At 36.9% G+C, this 20042-nt stretch overlaps 1 protein-coding gene across 3 annotated transcripts in view; it reads right to left on the bottom strand.

Annotated features, from left to right (window-relative positions):
- Positions 1 to 15001: 15001 nt before the first annotated feature.
- The window catches only part of SLC38A9 (solute carrier family 38 member 9), an 88837-nt gene continuing 83796 nt past the window's right edge, over positions 15002 to 20042 (bottom strand). For 2 of the 3 annotated variants that reach the window (XM_063086085.1, XM_063086084.1), the window contains exons 14-15: positions 18999 to 19088; positions 15002 to 17821 (exon numbers count right to left, since the gene is read on the bottom strand). In XM_063086085.1, coding sequence (XP_062942155.1) covers positions 17656 to 17821; positions 18999 to 19088 — 256 coding nt within the window. In that variant the 3' untranslated portion in view covers positions 15002 to 17655. Of the gene's footprint in view, positions 17822 to 18998; positions 19089 to 20042 lie in introns of those variants that run through there. The other variant, XR_010022625.1, reaches the window with a different exon arrangement.

The following is a 20042-nucleotide window of genomic DNA, read 5'->3' on the forward strand; positions in this document are numbered from 1 at the left end:
GGGAGATTCCTGGGAAACTGCAAAGAGTACCCCTGGGAGTTATACCACTAGAGTGTTGTACCATAATTCCCATCTGTTATTGGTTGAGTTCTGCTCCTGATAGCATGGATTACCTAGCCCTTTCCACCTGTCCTTTGCACAAGCCACATGAGCTTCTACAGCCAGAGCTAGTCTTTAGGCAGAGTCACAGAAACCACTTTTAAGATAGCAGTGAGTGCCTAGCAGATATGAGTGGGCACCAAAGGCATCTACTATACCTCCCTTCTGCAACCTCTGAACTCTTGATTTGAAATCATATCACTGACTCTGCCCTTCTATGGAAAGTAGGAAGACCTATGACTCATCTTAGCCGTTTAATGGAAAAAGGAAGGGCCTTCTTCCCCAAAGAGTTACATTATGACTTTCCATGGGTAGCCAGACCCCTCCAATAATCCTTGTCTCACATTCATGGGCAAGATCACTGATATACATCATGGTAATAAAACATAAAGTCTCAGGACAAAAGTTTCCCACCACTACTATGGGACATTTACTAACAATGACCTAGACCAGAGATGACAAACTGATTTCACCTGTGTACCAACTTTGATCAACTGGTAATGGCTACCCAGAATACCATGTTGAGAATTCTGAGACTCAGGAAGAACAATCCATAAAGGGTGCAAAAAACAAAACAAAACAAAACAAAACACTAAAAAACTCCAAAACTCCAAACATGTGAGGTGGAGAAAACGCATATGTGATTGGAAGGAATATTTTGATAAGCTTCTTGGAGGTTATGGGTGAGGAACACAATGAAACCCTCAAAAGGCAGCATACTTTAGTCCCATCTTGGGTATATCTGTTGGCAGTGCGGGGGTGGGCTGGGGGGGTGGGACATTTTACATTCTATTGTCAACATGGAAGGTAAAAATAACTGTAGGCAAAATTACATAGAAAAGCCTCTTAAATGTCCATCAATTGCTAGTATCTGGCCATCAGAAGCTTAAAAGCCTGCAATAATTAAATCTCCATGTGCATATATGATGCAACTTTACAGTAACAATAAATGGTCCCTAACTAGCCTTCTAAGGTGGCCACAGGAGACAGGTCTGGTCACCAGTAGGGCTTTCATTTTGCAGAGTGGATTATGCAACCTGGGGTCACCTTCAGTTGCTTTCTTTACTCTTCTCATGCCTAGTGCTCTGCTCCTCCTCTCATATTAAATATTGAAAAAAAGTATGTTTGGCCCCTACCTCACATAATACATAAAAGTAAACCTTAGATAGACTAATGAGCTAAATGTGAAAGACCACAATTATTTAAAAGACAAATCAAATCAAAAGATTGATAATATCCAGTGTTAGTGAGGATGTGCAGCCACAGGCACAATCTCATGGGAGGATTATTTCTACTAAAATTCAACTTCACTTCTGATATTTGTCCTATAAAAATCCTCACACATTGAACTACGATACACCTACAAGGTTATTTATTGCAACATTGTTTATAACAGTAAAAAAAATTGGAAATAACCAAAATATTCCTCTAAGAAAAATGGCTAAATAAATGAAGGTACATCTTTATAGAATGCTATGCAGCTTTTAAAAAGAATAAGGCAAATTTATTCATATTGACTGGAAACAGCTCTAAAACATGACACAACTTATTTGAATTTAGTTTCTTCATCTGTAAGAGGGGAGGTTGGACTGAAAAATCACTAAGATTCCATCGAACTTCATTCTACGAAAAGGGAAGCATGTCATAGAGCTCAAGAGTTCTGTACGCTTAAAAGATAGAATGGTCTCTTTTTTATCTTTCTCCTTTAGAAAATCTAAAACTCGCAATATCGATGAACTCCCTCTCTACCTCTTCCCCTTCATCAAGGTTAAATTGCTTTCTTTCCCAATTCAGATGATCAAAACATCTTGAAGCCTAAAATTAAACAAGGAAACTCTGAAAGTAAATATGTTTAATCAGCTTTCCTAAGAAAAAAAAAATACCTGAATGTGTGGGTTTCAAAGACAGTATAATATACTTTAGAGCCAGCAATTAAACAGATCAGTCTCTAAACCATCTGTATAGTATTGGTGAAATCTATCAACAAGTATCTGCTCAGCTAGAAGAGGGCTGTGCTTACAAGGGAGACAAGAGGCCTGAGAAGAGGCTCCTCATAATTCAATGACTGGGGTGTCCTGAAGAAAACTGATTCCAATTAGAGGGGATTCTACATTTACTCACACGTGTGTCAAAAACCAGTCTCCTAAGAACTGATGGATGGAAAGGATTTCATTTTAAATAAACAGAAAAGATAACCTAAAAAAGCAGAACTTTCATTTCCATTTTGACTAAATTTCCATAACCGCGTGAGAACACAGAGTTCCTTGTTGTGAGGTTAGGAAATTTGTTTCAACTTTCGGGTCCCCAGCTTCCCCATGTGGAAAGCAGGTATGGAATTTTTGACTTATCTTTCAGGGTCACTTTGAAGAAAAGTAAATATTAGAAATGACTTCTGAAAACAGAAGAGAACTCATCAATCACAAAGGAAAAACCAGGACATAGAACATAACAATAAATTATCTACTACCACAGAAAGTCCTGGATCCAATATAGACAATCATTTTGCTTCTTATTTATAGTCGGAGAAACCTCTGAAACTCATTAGAGTCTGGAATTACTTCACACACTGGGCTGGAAGTTTCAAAGGAAAATTTAGGAAATTTCAAAGGCAACTTCCAAATCCACTAGCTGGTTTGCTCTTCACTAGATGTTAATTGGACCATTTGCTTTTTTAAAATCAGGCTGAATTTAGCACTGGCTGAGCCAAATTCTGCCTCTGTCTTTGAGCAACTCTTGCTGTTGTCAATGTAGCTCTGTGTGTGGACAGAAGAAAATATGGCCCATTGTCCTACCAGATGCAAATTATGGTCCTGCCTCAACAACAACAAAAAATCTGTCCTTCATGTAGGGAAAATAACAAGAGACTCTGAAGCCAAACTGATCTTTTGTGACATGGCACTCTGCTCTTGCAGACATTACCACTGTGGTTTATGATTAGCAAGCAAAAAAAAAAAAAAGCATTTTGAAACTGAAACTGACATGATTTATAATTTTTTGTTTTGAGGCCCGTGCTAATGATAAAATCTTATAAAAGTCTGCTGAGAAACCAATAGCTTTCTGAAAGAAAGGGAAAAGATTCTGGAACAGTAAATTTTTATTTATATTACACGACTATCCATGACAAAGTTGATGCTTCCTTCATTCCAGTATTCACACTATACCTCTGGGAAACCAATACCCAGTAAAAAGCAGTATCAATAATATAACTAATTTCATAATTATCAGTAGTCACTGATGATTCTTTGATTGAAGGCATGGGTGACTGAGATAAAGACTTGATGGACTATATGTAGAAAATGCCCCTCAAATTAGTAAAATATGTTTGATTCCTACCTACTTGTAATAGAATAACACTTGAATATTAATCTAATTGTAGTTTTCAATTCTCTGTCCTCCTACCCCTCTCCCATTGTTTTAGTGGCATGGAGGGATTTTGTTATGTACTGCTCCTAAAGTAGGGTCTCAACAGCTAAAATGCAGGAAGAGAAACTGAGTCAATGTCTACCTTTGAGTTTTAAAAACTTGGCTTTGTAGATCTAGAGCCAAGAAAGAAAGAGTGTGGCCAGCTCACTGCACCCTAGTTAGCAACGAGTACTACAATTAATTTTTTTCTTTTTGTTAATATCAGATGTTAGAAAATGGTTTTTCTTTGTTACCTTATGGCAGTTAGTTATTCGTACTTTCTCTTTTGTGAATTGTTTTAACTTCTTTTCTCATTTTTGTACCAGAATATCTTAGATTTCCCCCCTCAGTTATTTCCATATTGATATATTGTATATGTAGCAAATATTTTCCCAGTTTGATACTTCTCTTTCAATTTAGTTTGCAATTTTTTGGATCTATAGAGCTTAACATTTTTATGTAATCAAATTCATGTTTTTCCATGTGATTTCCTCCCTGGCTCTTAAGATAGTTTTTACCCATACTGAGTTGAGAGAAACAGTCATCCATAATTTCTTCTATTTTATTTGCAGTTCAATTTTTTTTATAACAAAGTCTTTATTCTTGTCAGGATTTTATTCATTCCATCACAAATATTTCCTGAGTGCCCATCTGTGTCTGACAAGGTGTGGGTATTAGGAATAAAACAGTAACCAAAATACAGTAGGGGAGATGAGCGAGTAACAAGAGGCAATTTCCACACAGCTGGGAAGTGCTTTGGTAGTGCGTTTGAAAACTCTCCGTGGAGTATTGAGCCTAAGTGAAGTTGGTCAGATTTGAAAACCACTGGAATCTCTCCAAATCATAGCTTTGTTCTCAGAGAACTAATTTGATAAAGTAAAACAATTTCTGCAGCATGCTAAATCTGATTAACCATGAAGCATTATTCATGCTCCAGCTATTAGGCAAGAAGTCAACAGAAACCAAGGAACCAAGAAAACTGTTTAAAGACGACTTAGAAAAACAACAAAATATACCTTCACCAAGATTTCAAATCAGGATTCAGAGTAACAGCCCTGCTACTATGATGATTTAGACTTAGCTTTTGCACAGGAAATACTTAAAGGAAACCTCAAAATGACCAGTAAATGTGAGAGAACAATCTCATAACCAAAGAACTGCAAACTGAAACTAGAAGATACCGTAGGGGCCGGGGGAAGACATCCTTCAACTTTCTGAAAGTTCTCTGAAAAATCACCTGAATATGAAGGAAAGGCATAACGAATTTTTTTATATCATAGTTTTGCATGACCCAGGAGCCTTAAGAATGAAAACCCAGAGATATAGGGAAAATTGTCCATATGTATGCTTAGGTTCTGTGAAGCAGGCACAGCCATGAAGAAATGTGATTGGATAAGACATGTATGATCTAATGCTAGTAGACTCAGTAGGGAAACCCAGCAAGGCCTGTTTGTTCAGATTCTTCCTGGTCTCTCTGTGTAGCATTCATTTCTCCAGGATATGGGGCAGGACCCTTTCTGGAATGGGGGGTCTTATGTCCTACAATCAGACAAGGTAGGTCAGAGAATTTCTTTATGGCCGGCTCCAAGACAGAAAGGCAGGGAGAAAGATTAGAGTATATCTATGTCCCACCTTGGGGAAGAGGGTTCTAGTTTCTATGGTTTGCCTCAGGAGAGAATGAGGCTAAGAGAAAGGAGGTCAGAAGAAGGTCAGAGGAAAACTTTGCTTTTGAGGCTGCTTCTGAGGCCTTCAATTTGGGGTATCACTTTCTGGGCCCCAACAATACCATTTTAAGTGTATCAGATCAGCAAATATGATTTACATAAAGGATTCAGAGAAATAGGCGCTCTCACACCAATGAGAAAATTAGTATAATTTTCAAGAAGACAATTTGGCCATACTTATCAAAAGTTTTAATGATATTTATAGCCTTTGACCCATCATCCTGCTTCCTAGAATTTATTTCATGTGTGTGGATATAGTAAAATATATGTATGCAAGGATTTACAATAATAAAAATTATAATAACGAAGCTGGAAAAAATGTCCAACAATAGAGGACTGACTAAACTATAAAGTAGTGAATAGTTTTATTCAATCACTTAAAAAATATTAAGTAGTTGGGAAATAAGTTATTATATGTTAAGGAGATCATGTTTCAATTTATTTTGACTTCTGAACACTAAAATGTTAATCTGATATGGAATTATGGGTTTTCTTTCCTCTTAATGCTTTTCTGAATTTCCTAGTTTTTCTTCTTTTTTTCTTTTCTACATCAGTGTTGGGAAAATAGAATAATTTGATCAGGCCCCCTTGCCTGCCTGTCTGGTTGGGGGTGGTACGGTGCATACTTTGTAAATAGGGTGTGTGTGGGTGGAGTTAGTGTGCATGGGCAGCACTACCACCTTGGCTGGCGACTGCCTTGGGAGTCCGCTGTGCACGGCCATGCTCCCCAACCTACGGCTTCCAAGGACCTTTCTGCTGGTTACCTAGCTCACAGACCTGCACGTGAGTGGTCCGGTGACCCAGCCTGGTGTGTGAGGGGTCTGGGGACCCAGCCTGGCATGTGAAGGGTTTGTGACCCAGTCTGTGAATGGGCTAGAGGGGTCTGTGAGCTCCAGACCCAGCCCTAGCTAGACAATTGGCAGTTGGCAGGACTACAGGCAGGTAAAAGAGCTCCATACTTGGCGACGTTGGCAGGATCCCAACATTAGCCTAGCCTGACAATCAGGCATACATTGCTCACCTAGCAGATTTTTTTTTTTTTTTTTTTTTGCTCTTTAAATGTGTTTGTTTTGACTGGGATTAGGAGTCTCTGACCCACAGGCAGTTCTCAGAATCATTTAATATGTCTTATTAAGATTTTAAAAATTAAGAATCTGTTCTTAAAATTAAATGTCTGCTCTAATCCTCTTGTGAATATTAAGATGCATCTGAACCACTGTGGGCATATTTTTAGAGAATCTAAAGGTTGTGTGTGCGTGAGGCATTTCCCTCCCCTACCCACTTAGTTACCTTGAACAACTGAGGGAGCCGAGTCATGCAGAATGGGGGTGTTGGTTGGACAAGGGGGAGGGGGTAGTAGATCAGTTTATTTTGGTTTTATGAAGCCACATGTCCAGGGCTAAAATGAAGAGTGGTGGTCTTTTTCTAATTCACAGAAAATAAAAATAAAAGTAATGGACAGAGTTTCTTCCATGTTATTGTCCCAATGAATACTACTTACACTTTTGATATCTGCTGATGTCTGTCTGCCAGTTAGTGCCAGGAAACAATAAGAAAAAAATAGAGTTGGTAGAAAGTGAACGTGAGGGTTCTTCAAAAAGTTTGTGGAAAAATAGAATTGAAAGATAATACTAATTTTTCCATGAATTTTGTTTCCATGGAAACAATCTCCTGAGATCAAGGTTCAAAAAGGAAAAGCTACCTGGCAAATACAGGCAGAGCTTCGGTGTTATCCTAGGAGGCAAGAAAGTGAGTATGATCTGCCCCATCGTGTTGGGGAAATCTCAAAGTGGGCTCCTGGGGGAGAAGGGAAAGAGGAGAGGCTCTGAGTGTTGCAAGAGAGAGCTGTCACCTAAGTCTCACTTGATGTTGCCTTTTGAGATCAGTCTAAGGCCAGGCAGGCACTGGGGCCAATGGACAGGGATGAGAACTGCTTTGCAAGGGCTGTTTACTGCTGTGCTTGAGTAACGGACTGACCGGAGGATCCATTCTAGCACCTCCATCCAGGTCTCAGGGCTGGCTGGTCCACGCAAGCCATTCTAATTTGGTCTCATCCATTAGTGCTTCAGAGATGCTGCCCGCAGGTCCTGCCATCACATGACATGCTGTCTCCCTTACACAGCATACCCAGCAACCCCCTTGGACATTCACATACCTTAGGAAATTCCTGGATAACTGACGGAAAAGGTAGGGAAAGTCATTTCCAACCAGCAGCTATGGTTTGTAAATTGGTAAGTGTGATCATTAATTTTATGTCAACTTAGTTAGGCCATGGTACCCAGATATTTGATTAAACATGTCTGGATGTTGCTGTGGAGGCATTTATAAAAAAAATAATATTAACATTTAAATCAGTAGACTTTGAGTAAAGCAGCGTACCCTTCATAAGTGGGTGAGCCTCATCCAATCAGTTGGAGTTCTTATTAAAAAGACTGAGGTCCCCCAAGGAAGAGGGAATTCTGCCTGCAGATGGCCTTTGTACTCGAGTACAACATCAGCTCCTCCCTAGGTCTCTGACCAATCAGCCTACCCTGCAGATTTTGGACTTGCCAGCTCCTACAATTACATGAGTCAATTCCTTAAAATAAATCTCTCTCTGTGTCTATAAGCCAGATAAAGAAAGAGAAATACTGCATGTCCTCACTCGTAAGTGGGTGCTAAGAAAGAAGGAAAGAAAAGGAAGGCAGGCAGGCAGGCAGGCCAAAACAATATGTTGAACTTTCAGAAGGAGAGAACAAATCTATGGTCACTAGAGGTGGGAAAGGGGGAGGGAGATGGGGGGATAGGGAGAAATTGGGTAAGGAGCACAAAGAATAATTACGATTTGTAAAAATGAATATGCTAATAATAATAATTTGATCATCACATATTGCATACAAATAATGTTAGTCAACAATGTACCCCAAAATATGTACAACCAATTATGCCTCAATTAAGAAAAAAAAAGGTTAAGGAAAAACAAGACCACCACCACCACACACACACTTATCTACATCTATTTATCCTCTTGGTTCTGTTTCTCTGGGGAACCCCGACTACTACAGGCGTAAACAGAGCAAGTCACCCTATTTGGGGCTCAGAGTGAGGCAGGAACTGGGGAGTAGAATATCTCCACTATTTTTTATTGTGCACATGTAATAGAATCACAGTTTAGTCCAATAAAATTAGGATTAGTCCCGATTTGTATGATGTAATTAAATACATCAATATTTTGTGTTTCTATGATTTCGAGATATTTTACCTACATTCACTTGAAAACCGCTGATCTGATTATACAAGGGAGACAAGATTTCTTTCTCCAGGTCACTGTCATGCTTTCTCTTCTGAAGCTGTAAAGCCCCTCAGTAGAAGTGGTCTGGCATCTGCCATGAAGTGTTTTCAGGAATGAAATAATATAATCCAGGCAGGAACTGGGGAGTAGAATATCTCCATTATTTTCTTGTTACAATATATAAACGATTTTACTGCAATGATATAAACTGAGTATTGGTACAGTGTATCCGTTTAATAAAGTGCTTTTACATGTTCTAAATTCTTCTAAACAACTATATGAGTTAGGTAAGAGAGGTATGATCATTTTGCAAAAGAAGAAACTGATGATTACGAAGTTAAGTGATGGATCATATATCCAGTGTATTCAGCTAGTCTATGACAATGCCAGTACAAGAAACCAGTTCTTCCATGCCTCATCTAGCACTTTTTCTTACCATCCAAACATATACCTGGCCAGGTAAGCAAACTCTGCCACGAGATTAGAGTGCCAATTCAGCATCCTAACATGGAAATTTATTGTCAGTGATTTTTGACAATGAGAAGACAGGGAAATTGGGGCAGCAAGGATATCTGGAGAGGTTCAGGGTACAACTTGGTGAGTCATCCACATTTTTCTGTAGAATGAACGCGAGGCTTTTTCTCTCCCTTTCTTCTTTCTCAACTCGTCAAAAGAAGTCTAATTCATTCTGGAAATGAGCCTGCCCAGGGACAAGGGACCAAAAATGTCTACCTGAGTTGGTCATCAATGCTTTTGGATGAAAGACTTTTGATTAAAAGGGGGATAAAATGATAACCAAGCTAACCAGGTCAGCTAAATTATAGAGCCTCGGGAGATTTGGTATAAGCTAGCAGTCACATTCACCTGTCCTGGAAAATGTTATCATAAGACTATTTTACTTAGAAGCATACATATGGCCCCAGAAAGCAATAAAATAACCATTACCCTAAATCCCTGCATGTAGGAGGTAACCTAATAACAATCTGAAATTCATACATTGTCTACAACAAATAGAAAAGCTGATGAAGTGATCGGGAGGGCTATCCTTCCTCTTTTTCCCCCCTTTCTTGTGATTATAAAATGCTAAGCCCTGCTGGCCCTCTTCAGAACGCAAATTTTTCAAGGTGACCTGATCTATGCATCTTCCTGGTTGCAATCGTCATATTGGCTCAATAAACCTTTGCTATATGAGCAAAAAAAAAAAAAAAAAAAAAAAAAAAAAGTCTAAATCAAATGGATCCTACTTTGGGAAGCAATTCCTAATCACCAGACAAAATTAATCACTACCTCTTCTGTACACCCATTCACATCTTTTATTTATTTATTTATTTATTTTGGCAGCTGGCTGGTATGGAGATCCAAACCCGTGACCTTGGTGTTACCAGCACCCTGCTCTAGCCTGTGAGTCCCTTAAGGGCAGACTGGGTCTTTTTCTGAGCACTCATTCAACTGAGATTTATTGCAAGCACCTCTTCATGTTGCAATGTGCAAACCCTACATATACAAAATTTCTAATCCAGTTGTGGAAATATACATGAGGCAGTAATTACAATACAATGTGATAAATGCTACAATATATGTATGCCTGTAGTGCTGAAGAGCACAGAAAACAGAACATCTAAACTATCTGGGAGGGTGTTAAGAAGGATGATTTTCAAACAATGTCCTGAAAGAGATAAAGTAAAAAGGATATGCCAGGCCCAAAGCATACCATATACAAAAGCGGATGGAATAAAGGAGCAGGGACAGTCAGAGAATAACAAGTAGTTTGTGTGAACTGGCATGAACTTGGACAGACACGAAGATGGTAATAAAGAGGGCCTTGGATACTAAGTTAAAGAATGTAGAGTTTATTCTTTAGTTTGGTCCTTCCAAACCTGCAGATAACAGAGTTGTTTCAAAGGGTTTTGTAATGTAGACTGAATAAATAAGCCTGAAACATGTGTGTTTAAATGTCTATAGACAATGTAATAATATATGCAAGGCTATGTATAAGTGGTATAGAAGTTACAGCAGCTGTTTGTCATCATTTTAATCAGTCAATAGACATTAAAAGTATAACACTATTGTGTGAAAGTACAAAGGATTTTTGTTAATATCAAGAGATACTTGTAAGTAGTTTTAAGTGATGAAGAGTCAATGATTTCTTTTTTAGAAAAAACTTTTATTGCTCTCCTCCATAAAACATGATACATTTTACTTTAAAACTTTAGAAAATATGGATAAACAAGAGACAATAAAAAATAAACACCTAATAGTTCTAGCACCCAGAGATAACTAATGTTCCAATTTGTTGTGTAAACTTCCAGCCATTTTTCTATACATATGTATACTCGTATAAACAAATGTTTTCAATTCTATACATATTTAATTATAATCTCTTCATTTATATTTATTTATTTATTTATTTATTTGTCTTTTTGTGACCGGGTAAGGGGATCGCAACCCTTGGCTTGGTGTCATCTGCACCGCGCTCAGCCAGTGAGCGCACCTGCCATTCCCATATAGGATCTGAACCCGCGGTGGGAGCGCCGCTGCGCTCCCAAGCGCCGCACCCTCCCGAGTGTGCCATGGGGCCGGCCCTCTTCATTTATATTTATAAACATCTTTTTTGACATCACATATATTCATCTGTATCATCATTTTAAATAGCTACACAGTAACCTATGAGGTGGGTGTTTCATAATTTATCTCCTAATGTTGGGCATAATGCTTCTAAAGTTTATCTATAGTAGTATATATATATCAGTCATTTGTTCCTGAACTTTTTCTCTTCATGTTTATTTGCAGTTTTCTTTTTGTTACAAAACCTTGCCCATTTTTCTACTGCAGCTCTGAAGGATTTTACAGAAGAGGGACACTATAAGCTTCATATTAAATAAAGAGAATTCTGATAGCACTGATAATGATGACTCTATCTTTGCATTTCCAAATCTAGGACAACCAATAAATGTTTACTGCATTGGATTGGGCTTTTTTTATGTATAGTAAAGAACTATAATACAGCACTGAGGAGTAATTGACCTTATTTATTTGAATCAATTTAAGTTTCCTCTCCTCAAGGAGTGTCATCAATTTCTAATTTTTCTGAAAAAATCTTCAATTTAATACTTTAAAGTTGATTTTACTTTAGTGTAGTAGAAATAGATCCTTTTTGGAACAAGGTGGAGTATAAATAAATGTTGCCTTACTCCAATGTTGCTTTTGGTAGCTTGTTTTCTGCATCAAGAGCCCTTAAAATGTCCCTCATCCCTAAGATAGATTAAGACCAATAACTATTATTTGAAAATTAAACAGTATTCTTTGAACTCTTCACTATCTCAATGAAGATTTAAAAAAAAACAAAGTCTGCAAGACCCATCCCCATTAAAACCTCTCCAATCTAAAAAAGATAAATGTCCTATTTTGATCCTAAATTAACCATTGCTGAATTTGCACCCCATGCTATTTTGCTAAATCCAATCTGATTTCTAGAAATAAAAGTTCCACTTGGTAAAAGTTACAGTTCTTAAAGGTAACAGGGAAACCCAAAGCCTGACATATCAAACAGGATGCCTGAAACTTTTTCTCATTACTCTTCCTTCAGCCATTTAACATTCCTCCTAAGCCCCAACCTGGAGTGGTTCGTGGGTGATTTACCTTAAAGCTCAAAAAGCCAAACTCAGGGTTCCTCTCTTGTATGGGCTTCTTCCTGATTTGGAGTTCCTAATTTTGCATGTTTTTCCTTACAGAGGGAACTCTTAATTGTGTAAGTAAAAGCTTCAGGCCCCACCAAACCTGGATCTGCCCCTGTAACCATGGATCTTTCTCATCCACATTAAAGGTTCTTTGTGGGTAGGTTCTTTACGTCATGAATTGAGAGTAGATATATTTCTACAAGTCTTCTTTTCCATGATTTATCCTAGACATCTTTTAAGACAAATTTGTTATACAAATAATAAAGTAACAACATAACTGACTCATCTACAATCCCATCACCTCTACAGGCCACCTATGTTCATTCTTCTGTGGCACCTTTCCATTTTTTTTCCACACAATTTTGATTATATTACACTTGGCTTTTAAAAAGTTTGATCTTGATAAACATGGCTCACTTTACCATGTCCCTATTCATTGCACCACTATCCTATACTCACCTCTTTAAAACATGCGTATAATGTGGTTACATCACAACGTTCAACAGATATGGGTCAGCAGGAAGGGGCTAAAGCCTGGCACTTAGGGAAGTGGCACCTAGGGAAGATGACCCAGTTGTTGGTGCTCAGGAGGGCAGGCAAAGGATGCTAAACTGTCAGGGCCACATCTGGCTTGTTCACTACTGTATGCTCACTGCTTAGCATTAGGTCTGATATCCAGTAAGTACTAAAATATTGAATGAGTGAGTAATCCGGAAACTTGCTGATACAATTTTGCTTCGGTTTTTGGGGGGAGGGTATGGAACAAAATCCTAGATAAAAGCAATCAGCTTACCTGACAGTTAACTGATTAATTAAAAAAGCACAGGGCCGAGCCCGTGGCGCACTCGGTAGAGTGCTGCGCTGGGAGCGCGGCGACGCTCCCGCCGCGGGTTGGGATCCTATATAGGAATGACCGGTGCACTCACTGGCTGAGTGCCGGTCACGAAAAAACGACAAAAAAAAAAAAAAAAAAAAAAAAAGCACATATTGAGTGTCTGCTATGACCAAACACAATTGGATCACTTGGGATAGAGAGCCAAAGAAGGAAAATTCTGGAGTGAGCTCTTTCCCATCCCTATCTGAGGCTTGTAGAGTCTGAGGTAAATAAGGAGAATGGAGTTTTTAGTATTTTAAAAAGACATAGCCTTATTTTATCTTTGCAGAAGAGATGGGAAATAAAGAAAAATGATACTGGGGAAAACAAGTAATTTAACTTAGGGAAGGCAGAAAATTGGAGCTCTTTAATGGCTTAAATGGCTCTGGAAGATTATGACACCAACATCACGCTCTGTCAGAAACTGGGCTACACTTATCTGATGTGTCACATTCATTCTAGATGTTTTTAGAGGAAGAGGTCACAACACTTATTATCCTAAAGGGATGGTCCCTTTCGTTTCAGTTAACATAATGTAATGTATGCCTTTCTCTAGGATCAGAACACAGCAGGGGGAGCTCCATGTGGCCTGATGTGAGACATAGGCACAAAGTCACTTGAGAAGTTTGACCCTGCAAAAGATGGAACCCAGCTTCTTCCTGCCCTGGGGCCAGGGCTTCTAGCAATAGCGTTTCCCAGAAAAATTCAATTAAACAAAATCGCAGAGTTGTTTTTCTTCAAAATAATTTTCATTTAATTTCTTCTTTTATATAAAAAGACAACAAGTTACATTTCAGAGAATACTGTTTAGTTTATTAGGTTCCTATAAGAGCTATTTTGCAATATGTGTTTATATAATCTGAAGTGAAGTCGGCAGTCGACTGTAAAACTGGGGCCAGCAAGGCCAGTTTGTGTGCATGTGGAAGATTAATTTCACTTTGGATTACAAACTAATGTAACATTCTATTGTTTAGGTGTCAACTAGATTTGGGTTTGGTTTTGGACATTCAAATTGGGATGAAACCGAATTTAAAAAAAAAAAAAAGAAAAACCACCACCACCAAATTGTAAAAGCAATAAGTCAGTGCTTTGTAAAGAAAACATGCAGCATCAATATTTTCCACTTTTATCAAGGAGCTCAAACATTTGACATTTTGAATATTGATATTTTAAAAAGTCAAGTTTTGGAGAGAAAATCTTATAGAATCTGTTTGTACTGCCCAATGTGATTACTTCCCCTATTTTTTTTTTTTTTGGTGGCTGGCTGGTACAGGGATCGAACCCCAGATCTTGGTGTTATCAGCACCATGTTCTAACCAACTGAGCTAACAGGCCAACCCTATTTTCCATATTAATCAATTGTGCTTTGCTGTCCAAGATTCACAGAAGTGAATGATGTCGTGTTAAAAATATAAAGAAAATAATACATAGCATATGGAAGCAGTTAAACATGTCTCAAAAAACTTACCTTGGAGAAAATTTACCAAAACGAAAGCAAATACATTTAATATACATGATCTCATTTGCTGGTAAACACGCTAAATATTGAAAATTTGGACAGTTAATAGGAGGAGACTAAAAATGGGTCCTTGCTACCTTACCACTCAGCTTCCTTTACTAGCCCTCCCTGAGGACCCCAACTGAAAGGGTCTGTTTCTTTTTCTCTAATAGTCTTCAGCATAAACTGCCTTGCATCACAGTTAATTACGTTCATAGTTCCTTTACTAGGTTAAAAGTTCCATTAGGATATGAAGGATGCCTTACGTATCTTTGTCTCCTCTAAAGCAATGAACATTGTAGTTTATTCAATTATTTATGGAAATGGGTAAATCAAAACACAAATCAAAAATTTCCCCAGTGAAGTCCAAGTAGAAACAGAAAATTTCTTTATTTGTACAGTTAGTAGCTGCACTGTATTTACAACATATACTTAATGTAAATAAAATATATCCTTTTAATATAGTTCCTTCCTGTGGATAAATTTATTCCTTATTCCGACGTATTTTTTGGGTGTGATGATGAAACTAATTTGGGATGATCATCCACAGGTGTCAAACTTAGTTACATTTTCTTTGTCCTTTCTGGGTTAGTGTTAGCATATCACATATTCATCCATAGGTTTTCTAAGGAAGACTTTTCTAAACAACCCATTTTTAATTTTATAATGTCCTCAGTTGTGTTAAATAAGCTAAATTCAAAGCAACTAAGGTTAACCATATCAGAGTAAAAAGTAAAAGAAATTTAATTAGAAAATTCAAAGAGATGACAGCACAGAAAATAAATCTAAAATTAATTGTAACGTGATCTGAATGAGTTCATATCTTGTCATCCTAATGTGTGAGCCAGGACACGCACACTAGCACACAAAGAGTTCTCTGACCATGCCAAATAACAGGCCAAAGGAGTCAATCTCATAAAAGAAATTTAAAAAGGCAAAGTCATTCAGCATAAGTCTAACACAGGATTTTAGATATTCTAAATTATCAAGTCTTTCAAAAAAAAAAAAAAGGCAAAGATCCATATTGCTTTTTAGTTTTGTAAATAATACATTCATTGTCATATTCACCTTGTTCATTAAATGGCAAAAACCATTAAATCATTTTCCCCTGTGTTAAAACATTCAAGCACATTATTGAAAAGAGGCAATGAAAAAACTCTGTCTCTAAATTTTTTAAAGACAAGGCAGGCAACTAGGGATAAACAGGGATTAAGCCTAGAAAATCTCTCCAAGTGCTATCTAGCTTTTGAATGTCATGTCTCTTAACTGAACAAGATTCAGAACATAAAGATTCAGGGGCTCTCAAGCATAGACAGACACTTTCTCCATTCATTACACTCCTATTCTGAGAGGTCAATACAGGGATCCAGATACTTACTGCAGAATTTTCCAATTATCCTGACTTCTATTAGCAGTTTCTGCTAACAAAAACTTGAGATTATCTCAATCAGTAAATGTAACTAAGTTTAAAAGGCTATTAGCTGCACATTAAGGTTTGAAGAGATGAAATGACATAACATCTGAGACTGGCTTTAAAATAGTTCCGTGGAAGAGAAAATAAAGATAGGTGAAGCAAATGCAACGAAGTTATAATTACTAAATCTAGGGCAGAGGATTATGGTGCTTCACCATATTATTCTCTCTACTTTTGTGTGGGCTTGAGAATTTTTGTAATAAGACTTTTTAAAAAAGAGCTTTAGGAAATACAGTTCATCATTAATATAGATCTATGGGTCTATACACAGGACAGAAGGCTTTGTTGAAAAAAATTCAAGCTAGCCTTGAATCTGGGACTCTTTACTAGGTTTAAAAAAACATTTTATCTGTCTTTCTCAAAGGAAGGAATTAACACAATTCTACACACTATCCTGGGATGTATAATCTGTGTTAACACAATACATTTTTTAAAACTTTAGCTTAAAATTAGAGAAATCTAAATTTTTTAGAAAAGAAACATTACCATGTTACAGTCCTGGGCTGAACACAATGGGAGACATGGATTTGGATTATGGTTTAGCTTTTAATTTGGAAGAGAAAAGAGGAGAGTGTTAATTCCACAAATCCAGATCCCCTAATCCTTTTCTCAGATCTAAGTAGTTTTTCTCATGGGGATTTAACATTCTGCCCTGCCAGTTACAGAAGTACGCAGATGGGGGTCTCTGTTTGGAGGTCATACTTCTCTGTGGTACAGAAGTCACTATCAACCCCAGAGGAAACAGGATACTCTGGGCCAAGCCTCAACCTTCCTGGCCTGTTCTTCATTCTCTTTCTCCCCTCTCTGCCATGCGTTCCCCATCATGCCTGTCATGACAACCTATACAATGCTCAAGAATCCAAAAAGAAAAGAGCTCCCTGGGTCTATGGGAATGATCATTCTTGTTTCTATGCAAAATCTGGCTTGGGAAACTGTAATTTTGACATAAGTTAACTGGCATTGAATTAGAAATAAAAGAGGAGTCAGACAGCAACAAACTCTCCTATTCTGTTCATTATTGCATAATTTTCATGACCGTGGAGCCTACACTGTCACTGTTTTTTTTTTTTCCCCCATATTTTCTTCAAATAGAGATTAAAGACTCAGTTAATAACTCACTCTATTAACAGTGACACCACGGAAACACCTTTTTAAAAATGAGGTATTTGGTTTAATGTCCCAAACAGAAGAAGTTTGGGTAAACTGCAGAAATGGTCTAGCGGGTAAGAAAATGAAAGTGAATACAATGAAATATAAAACAGAAACAGGATCTGGCCATATGCTGCTGTGACACCCTGAGAATATTTTAGACAAAGTAAATCCACCCACGTTATATCTCTAAAAGTAAAACCCAGCAGGATTTTTCCTAGGGCATACATTTCTACTTAGAAAAGACAATGAGAATGAAGAGGTGAGTGAACACGAGCAAGGTAAAGAGACTAAGATCATTCTTACTGTCCCCTTCTCCACTCTAATAAAAAAATAGTTATTAATGGACCACTATTTCCCTTGCTCTCAGATTACCTTAGAAAAACGTTAGAATTACTTCAACAACAGCACTTACAAGTGAATTTATGCAGAACTGTTGTCAAGGCTCAAAATACCATGAAAGATCTTGAGAAAACAGTTAAGTAATTCACATAAAAAACTGGACAATCAGGTTAGCCAGGCCCAAAATGATGATGATGATGTGAAAGATTAGTTTAGGCCATGTCAGACGCTCTTCTTGGTGCAGAGAAATTATATAGATGAGAGATGGATATATGAATACAAAGGCCAGCCCGCATGCTGCTCCTGAATATCTGCAAAATAAAAGCTTTGGGGTAAATATTCATCTTGCATTTTGCTTTTTCTGATTTACAGTTAAGGTAAATATACTACAGTTTAAATCCTCTTCAGTCTGATATTGGAACAAAATGATTTTTGATTCATTTGTTATTGACATAAAGCATTATTTGCTAAGTTGATATAAAATATTATTTCCTGCCCATCTTTATAGCATCTGCTTGACAAAGAGTTTTTATTCATCCCTCAAACGTCCATAGCTCCTCTGTGTCTCAGTGGTTGTGGCTACTTCCTCAGAAACATCTGGAGATAGGCTTCCTATCTTTGATCTTTTATAAATTAATTATGCATTCTGAGTTTTTGAGGGACTGTTAGCCTCTATTTAAGGATGAGAACGGATGAGTGCCTCTGTGGCATTCAGCATAATTATCAAAGATAGCAACAAAAATACCTGAACAGGAGACTGTGACAGAGAAATATGTACTTTCTTCTCCCTTTCCCTATATTTGAGTTTTCTTGAGGAACAGCTTAATAGGAACTTGTAAGTCTATTACATAAACATCAGGCTAATTAATTTCCCCTCTTGTTTCTTATTAATTTCTTAGGTAAGAATCTTCAAAAAGTGACTCAGCCCTGCTGCCTATATTAAGGAAGAGAAATCAAATAATTTTCCATGATAATTTGAGGTCACAAATTTATTCCCATTAGTCACCTGTCACAACTTTTTTAGGGAAAGGATCTTAAGGAAAGAGCCATCTGGGACCAAAACTTGTACTTAAATTCTTCCTTTCTGACTACAATTAACACTGAAATATGTTTTTGAGTAGAAATGGATTAAGGAAGTTAGGATATAGCCCTGACATATAAAGGACTTTCCAGGTACATCCAAGAAGTTATATATTAAAAATAACTTTTTATTTTGGATAAAGAGAAAGGCAATGCAGTGGAAGATTATGACAAAAAGAAAAACAAAGAGAAAGCTGCCTGAGGCTAAGGAATAATGGGGCTTCTAGAGTCAGTTCTCCACCAGAAATGGAAGACAATGAGCACCTGAACGATACCAAGGAGCTACATCTGAATGTTGCCGGTTTTAAATACTCACAGAACATCCATAAAATTAAATTAAAACAACAACAGAAAAGGCCTAAAATTAAGACCAACATACAAGGGGCACAATTCCCTTACAGTCAGTACCTTATGATCCCTCCTATGTTTGGGTAGAAACAGGCCATGGTCACTCCAGCTCCCACAATAAATAGATTAAGAATCAGCACGTGGAAAATGCTAGAAGTTGAGAAGAGAGTTTGGAGGAAAGAAAAAATATGAAAATAGGCAAATTATAACTACTAATATGAGAACAAAATTCATTCTTAACATTTTTAAAATGACAATGTCTTAAAAATAATACCACAGCAAAAAAAGAAGGGAATAATAATATTTAATGCTTTAATCAGATAGTGAAACTAGACCTTTTGTGCAATTATATTAATTTTGTAGGAGCAAACTGGTAGTGTTTATGAGAGTTAACATTCTTTGATCTATAATTCCATTTACAATATCTTGAGGAAATAATCAAAACCTTGAAAAAGGTATTAACATAAATATATTTATGGAAAAACAGAGGAATTCTAGTTACAGCAAGTCAACAATCTACTTGACAGAATACATTAAAAATTATTATTATTATTTCCTAAATGGTAAAATACCATTTAGGCAATTTGGAAAAAAGCTAGCTAGATTTTTACTACATAAGACAATCCAAAAACATTTGAAAAAATATCAGAAGTAAATACACTGAAAAGGCAGTAGTGATTGTATTACAATTTGAAATTTCGGGTAATACATCCTCTTTTCTATATTTAACAAACATTTTGTAAAGCGTTTATTTTACTTTTACAATAACAAAATTATATTAAGAGAAAGGCAAAATGGGCAGGTTTTACTTTTCAGATTTAAGCACTTAAAACTACACACTATTTACCATGAATAGAATATTTACTAAATACTTTAACTAGATATTAACAATTCAAGGTTTGTGGAATCAATTTTGGACACAAATAAAAATAATTGATAAAATTTGATGCTCAAGAAATAACTCCATTTCCCCCAAAAATGATTCTCAAAAGCCAATGTACACACCAAAGCAACCCTTTGGTCCCAAGTTATCAGAAGTTAATTAATCCCAGATTTAAAAAAATATCGAAAAAATTAAAAATAAGAAAAATTATTTACACAAAT

The sequence above is a fragment of the Cynocephalus volans genome, chromosome 2 (assembly GCF_027409185.1).
Source record: "Cynocephalus volans isolate mCynVol1 chromosome 2, mCynVol1.pri, whole genome shotgun sequence".
NCBI lineage: Eukaryota > Metazoa > Chordata > Mammalia > Dermoptera > Cynocephalidae > Cynocephalus > Cynocephalus volans.